At 53.4% G+C, this 6,000-nt stretch overlaps 1 protein-coding gene across 3 annotated transcripts in view; it reads left to right on the plus strand.

Annotated features, from left to right (window-relative positions):
- RGS9 (regulator of G protein signaling 9) overlaps positions 1 to 5,163 on the plus strand; it is a 93,647-nt gene extending 88,484 nt beyond the window's left edge. For all 3 annotated transcript variants that reach the window (XM_511633.5, XM_009433077.3, XM_016932765.3), the window contains exons 18-19: positions 2,460 to 2,944; positions 4,746 to 5,163. In XM_511633.5, the coding sequence (XP_511633.3) occupies positions 2,460 to 2,944; positions 4,746 to 4,878 (618 nt within the window). In that variant the 3' untranslated portion in view covers positions 4,879 to 5,163. The remainder of the gene's footprint in view (positions 1 to 2,459; positions 2,945 to 4,745) is intronic.
- Positions 5,164 to 6,000: the final 837 nt, after the last annotated feature.

The following is a 6,000-nucleotide window of genomic DNA, read 5'->3' on the forward strand; positions in this document are numbered from 1 at the left end:
TAAAATGGGGTGGTTATAGATAAGCAAAATACCTACCATGTAGTAGATACTTGACACATCTAAGAGCCACCCTTCTTCACCTAACAGTTGTCTCCCAAGCCCCTAATCAAGGCCCAGCTTTCCCTGCTGTATATTCTTTGCAGAATGTGTCCTAAGTAGAGTTGCACCTCCCTATAGAAGGTAAGGGCTTAGAAGCTTAGTGCGGAGTCCCTTAAGCTTACAGGGCAGAATAATCTCAGATGTCAGCTAGAAATGCTTTCCTTCAGTCGTACCCCCCTGATATTCTCCTTCAGTGGGGCTGTGGTGGGGCCAGGTTCTGCCTTTGTACCAAGCACCCTGAGTGATTCTGATGTGGCCGATCTGTAGACCACACCGAGGCATCCCGCGAGCGATGACTGCGCCGACTCCAAGTCAGCCAGTTGGGTTTCAAAGTCTGAGCCCACTGTTCCCGGCAGGGTGTCCCTGGAGGAATGGCTGGACTTCTCTTAGTGTCCTCATCTGTAAAATGGGGATAATAACAGTTGCCTCACTGGGTGGCTCTGTGGAGCATGCAATAATCCACAATAGTGGATTTGCAATTACAGTAATAATTGCAATTATAATAGTTATTGCAAATGCAATAATTCATGATTATTGAGTAAAGTGCTCAGCCCAGGTCCTCACATTTGCTGTGTTCTCACTGTGAATTAATGATGTGATTGTTATTACTATAATAACCCCATGGCCCTGGGCGTGGGCCTGGCTTTTGCTCTGCCACCCTGTGGGATTCTGGGCAGTGAGGGGGAATGATGGGCTCTGAGCTGCTGTTTGGGAACAGAATCTCGTTTGAACTTCAGGGAGCTGGTGGGAGGGAATGAGACAAGCCCTCCATGCCCTCCTGGCCCTGCCCTCAGTGGCCCCTGGCCTTTCTTCCCCCACCAGAGCTGTTCTTGGGTGCGCCTGCCCTTCCCTGTTCAGGCTGGGACCTGCCCATGCAGGTGATCTGAAAGCCAGGCCACCCTCTGCAGGAGCCACCTGCTCAGGGAACAGGGCTACCTCCTTCAGCCCTGGGGCAGTGCCCAGATCCCGGGGTCAGCCAGCTCTCACTGAGCAGGGCAACTATGTGGCTGTGCTGTGTGTTAGGCCTTTTGTGCTCTGACTGTCCTGGAGCCCCTCACCTCCTTCTTGAGGACCAGAGCATCCCCAGCTTGTTCATGCCAGGCTTTTTTTTTTTTTTTTTTTATAAGATGGAGTTTTGCTCTGTCACCCAGGCTGGAGTGCAGTGATGTGATCTCGGCTCACTGCAATCTATGCCTCCCGGGTTCAAGTGATCCTCCTGCCTCAGCCTCCTGAGTAGCTGGGATTACAGGCACCCACCACCACATCCAGCTATTTTTTTTTTTTTTTGTATTTTTAGTAGAGATGGGGTTTCTTCATGTTGGCCAGGCTGGTCTCGAACTCCTGACCTCAGGTTATCCACCTGCCTCAGCTTCCCAAAGTGCTGGGATTACAGGGGTGAGCCACCATGCTGGGCTTCATGCCAGGCTTTGATGTGGCTTGGGCCACAGCAGGCCTTTAGGAGGGAAACCAGCAAACCCAGGCCCATGGGCCAGTGTGTTCCGCCATGGGAAAAGTGGTAATAGCAGACAGGCTCACTGAAAATTCCGATTTTAATTTCCTTTTGTCTGCTTTCAGGCAACTTTGGGCTGTAAATGCCAGATTTACCCCTCCTAGCCTATGCTCTGGGGGCTGGGGCCATGGTGGCCCAGGAAGGTTGAGATACTTCCCCTTTCTCCACTGAACACCTTCTCGCCATGTATTCCTGTTTCCTTCTCCCCAGCCTGGCCTGGTTCCACATTCAACCTTTCTTCCTGACCACCCTGGCTCTGCCTGAGGGGAGATCTGGGAAGGTGCTGGGCCTAGACCACCCCAAAAGGGTGGTCACTGTGGATACTGGGCAGGGCTCAGCGCAAGGAGGGGCCTCAGGCCTGGAGCAGTCAGGAAGGCATGAGCTGGGACTTCTTCTGTCACCTCCACTTATCGGCTAAAAGTGTTTTAAATGCCTCCAGACCTGAGGTTGGGGTCCAAGGATGGAGAAGGCAGGGCATGGGCTGTGGCAGGTACTATGCATTGCTCATTTGGGGACTGGAGTTGAGGGGTGATCGGGAATGCAGCCTGGCCATACTCCAGCATCCTTGGCCTGGAAGAAGGTCAGTTCATGTCCCGGGATACAACTGCTTAGCCCTGAGACTGTGACCAGGGCTGGGCGACAGGCAGGTCCCTGGACAGGAGGCCTCTGTGTGGCTGTGCCATTGTCATAGGTAGCTTTGGACACCGTTCCCAGCTCCGTAGGAGGCAGCCATATCAGGCCCGCACTCTTGTCGCTGGAAGGGGACTAAGTTAGCAGAGGACAGCCCAGGGGCCCTGCTGGCTGGGGCCATGCAACTCACCACTGAGCTCTCTCCTTTCCTTCTCTACAGCCGGGCCAGCACATGGCTCCCAGCCCCCATCTGACCGTGTACACCGGGACCTGCGTGCCCCCGTCTCCTTCTAGCCCCTTCTCCTCCTCCTGCCGCTCCCCCAGGAAGCCTTTCGCCTCACCCAGCCGCTTCATCCGGCGACCCAGCACCACCATCTGCCCCTCACCCATCAGAGTGGCCTTGGAGAGCTCGTCGGGCTTGGAGCAGAAAGGGGAGTGCAGCGGGTCCATGGCCCCCCGTGGGCCCTCTGTCACCGAGAGCAGCGAGGCCTCCCTCGACACCTCCTGGCCTCGCAGCCGGCCCAGGGCCCCTCCTAAGGCCCGCATGGCTCTGTCCTTCAGCAGGTTTCTGAGACGAGGCTGTCTGGCCTCACCTGTCTTTGCCAGGCTCTCACCCAAGTGCCCTGCTGTGTCCCACGGGAGGGTGCAGCCCCTGGGGGATGTGGGCCAGCAGCTGCCACGACTGAAATCCAAGAGAGTAGCAAAGTAAGAACCCGAAGGGGACGTGCCGTATGCATGGGTGGCTGTGGGTGTGCAGGCCTCTGCATGTGAATGTGCATGCTTTGGGCTGGGGACTGGGATGGGGGAGAACAGATACCCCAGGCAGCCCACTCAGATCCCTTGGCCACTGGAAGATATTCAGAAACTCAGTTTTGTCCTCTGCTGTCTTCCTGAGGGAGATGGAACAGGTGTCCTTCTTTTTCATCTTCCAAATCTTTTCCATTTTTCCAAATCTTTTTTCCCCTTATATGTTCTTCCACTCACATTGTCCCATCCCAAGACCGTTATTAGTCTAAGAAATCCATTGCATCTGTAAAGAGCAGGAAAGATTGGTGGCAGCAGTGGGAGCTGCAGGTGTTGGGATGCCCTGGGCATGCTTCTGGGTGCTCCAGCCCCTCCCTCACCATAAGTGCCCTTGCCTCCCTTCCCCTCACCCTAAGGAAACCTTCCCACCCTCCTCTGCATCCATTGGCACAGTCTCTTAGAGGGACTTTCAGGGAGCCTTGTTCTGGCAGTCATTTCTGTGAAAACGAAAGTGCATAGCCTTTGCCTGAGGGGTGGCCCCTCTAAACTTCATTTTGGGTGATCCTGCAAGCCTGATCTCTGAGAACCCCAAGTTCCCTGAGACAGGCCAGAGGGGGCAGAACTAAGGCTCTGAGGAGTGCTCCATAATGCCTGGATCAGAGCAGAAAGAAAACTTGCAAGTGATGCAACACAGAGAATCAGCTCCTACTCTTACTGAGTTTTGGGGGAGACAGTCAGCAGGGGCACCCCTGCACCAATCAACATGTGTTTGGCCCTGTCTGGGCTTGGAGAAGAAAGCACCATGCAGAAGTCTTAGGTTGCCATGGATACCCGGGGACAGCCAGGCAGAGGTTGTTATCCCTCCTGCCTGTGTCGCTCAGAGGGAGAGGGAGGAGCAGGTGACTCCAGTTGCCTTAGGAGAAGGGTCAGAATCCTGTGTGAGTGTGTCTATTGATTTTTCCCAACAGGCCCTGCAGAGGGAATATTCCAGCTTTGGGGCTGCTGCTATGCCTCATACATGGGCTTGGGACTTTTAAAGGCTCTCTTCTCAAGGGCCACTACTTCCTCAGAAGGCAGTTTTTTGTTTGTCTGGGTGTTTTTTTTTTTTTTTTTTTTTTGAGATGGAGTTTTGCTCTGTAGTCCAAGCTGGAGTGCAGTGGTGTAATCTCGGCTCACTGCAGTGTCCGTCTCCCAGGTTCCAGCAATTCTCCTGCCTCAGCCTCCCAGGTAGCTGGAATCACAGGCACATGCCACCACGCCCGGCTAATTTTTTTGTATTTTTAGTAGAGACGGGGTTTCGCCATTTTGGCCAGGCTGGTCTCGAACTCCTGACCTCAGGCGATCCGCCTGTCTCAGCCTCTCAAAGTGCTAAGATTACAGGCATGAGCCACAGTGCCCAGCACCCATGAAGTCAGTTTAAAGGGATTGATGATTAAGTCCTGGTATGTCCTACAGGGACCTCCGGAATCCATCAAAACCATAGGGATCCAAGCACCTCAAAAATGAAAACAAAGCACCTTCAGAATTATTTTTCATTCAAAATGAAAATATGAATCCCCAATAAAAAGATTCCACCAAGCCAATCACTGCACACACAAACTTTGTAGTCAAATGCTCTACCCCTGAGCTATACCTGCCCCCACCACAGTCTTTGGCAAATGCACCTGGTATGTTCATCTTCAAGGATGTCAGGATAATTTGGGGAGGTGCAGTCCCTCCTGCCCCTGCCCCTACATTACTGGCTTTCCTCTTGCACCTGAAGCTTTTTCCAGATCAAAATGGATGTGCCCACGGGGAGCGGGACCTGCTTGATGGACTCGGAGGACGCTGGAACAGGAGAGTCGGGTGACCGGGCCACAGAAAAGGAGGTTATCTGTCCCTGGGAGAGCCTGTGAGGAAAGAGGCAGGCTGAGCTGGGGGCTCTGGACCAGGAAGATGCTCTGACAGATGCCATGGTATGGGCCACAGGACACACTTGCTCGAGAACCAAAGTGCATTTGGGTGACATTTGAGGGTTGGGGAAACAAGATGGGATAGATTGTGGCAAAGAATGCTCTGGCTGGTTACCAGGGACCAACTCCTTCTCCTCTTCCTGACCCTCCCTCCCCTGGGCAGAAGAAACGCATGTGGACCAGAAGACTTTCCCTGCTGCCTTAAAACCAATAAAAGGTTAACTTCAAGTTTCTTGGAATGTTAGTGTGTGTCTGGTTTTGTTAGTAATTTGTGAGCTATTATTTATGAGTTAAACTCACGTCTTCTTCAATCTTCTGGACAAAGGGACATTGAGTCGCTTCCAAGAGCTCTCTCCTTGTCTAAATTGGTTTGTGCACAATGCTTTTCTCATCAGCAGAGCTCCCCAGGGGATGCCCCAGGGCATGGCATCTCACAGGAATGGAGAGAGGGCTGGGAGCAGGCACACTCCTAAAATGCCAGGTGTGTTGCCTCAGGTCCTCCAAGAAGCAGACACCAAGGTGAGATTCGATGGACAAGAGATTTGTTGGGGAAAACACCTGTGGTAGATAAAGGAAGGGCCAGAGCTGGAGAAAGTTGAAGTTGAGTGTTGAGGGGGTTCGGGGCGGGGGGCAGTCCAGACTGTGCTGCAAGTCTGACCTCTGGGCAGGGAGAGTCTTAGATGGCAGTGCAGTCCAAGAAAGTTTTGACCAGGCTGCTGGGGTGTCCTTTATGCAGTCCAAGAAAGTTTTGACCAGGCTGCTGGGGTGTCCTTGAGCCCAAGTCATTGCTGGAGAGGGCCTGCATCTCTGGGAACGGCCCTGCATTCATACCCCTACGGTGCATGGTCATGTGCTGGGAGGTCCCGTGGAAAGCCTGACCTTGGCATGGATATGCTGGTGGATCCTGAGCTGCAGCAGCTTGGCCATCAGCCCGCGTGCTCCCTGCAGTTGGAGATCTGAGTGCTCCTTTTCACTTCTGCTGCACTAGGCCAGTGGGAAATTCTAGAGGTTTGGGCTTTGGTGTGCTCCTCCCACCTCCTCTCCTAGTTACTCACTCAACATGTG

This window comes from Pan troglodytes, chromosome 19 (assembly GCF_028858775.2).
Source record: "Pan troglodytes isolate AG18354 chromosome 19, NHGRI_mPanTro3-v2.0_pri, whole genome shotgun sequence".
Taxonomy (NCBI): Eukaryota; Metazoa; Chordata; class Mammalia; order Primates; family Hominidae; genus Pan; species Pan troglodytes.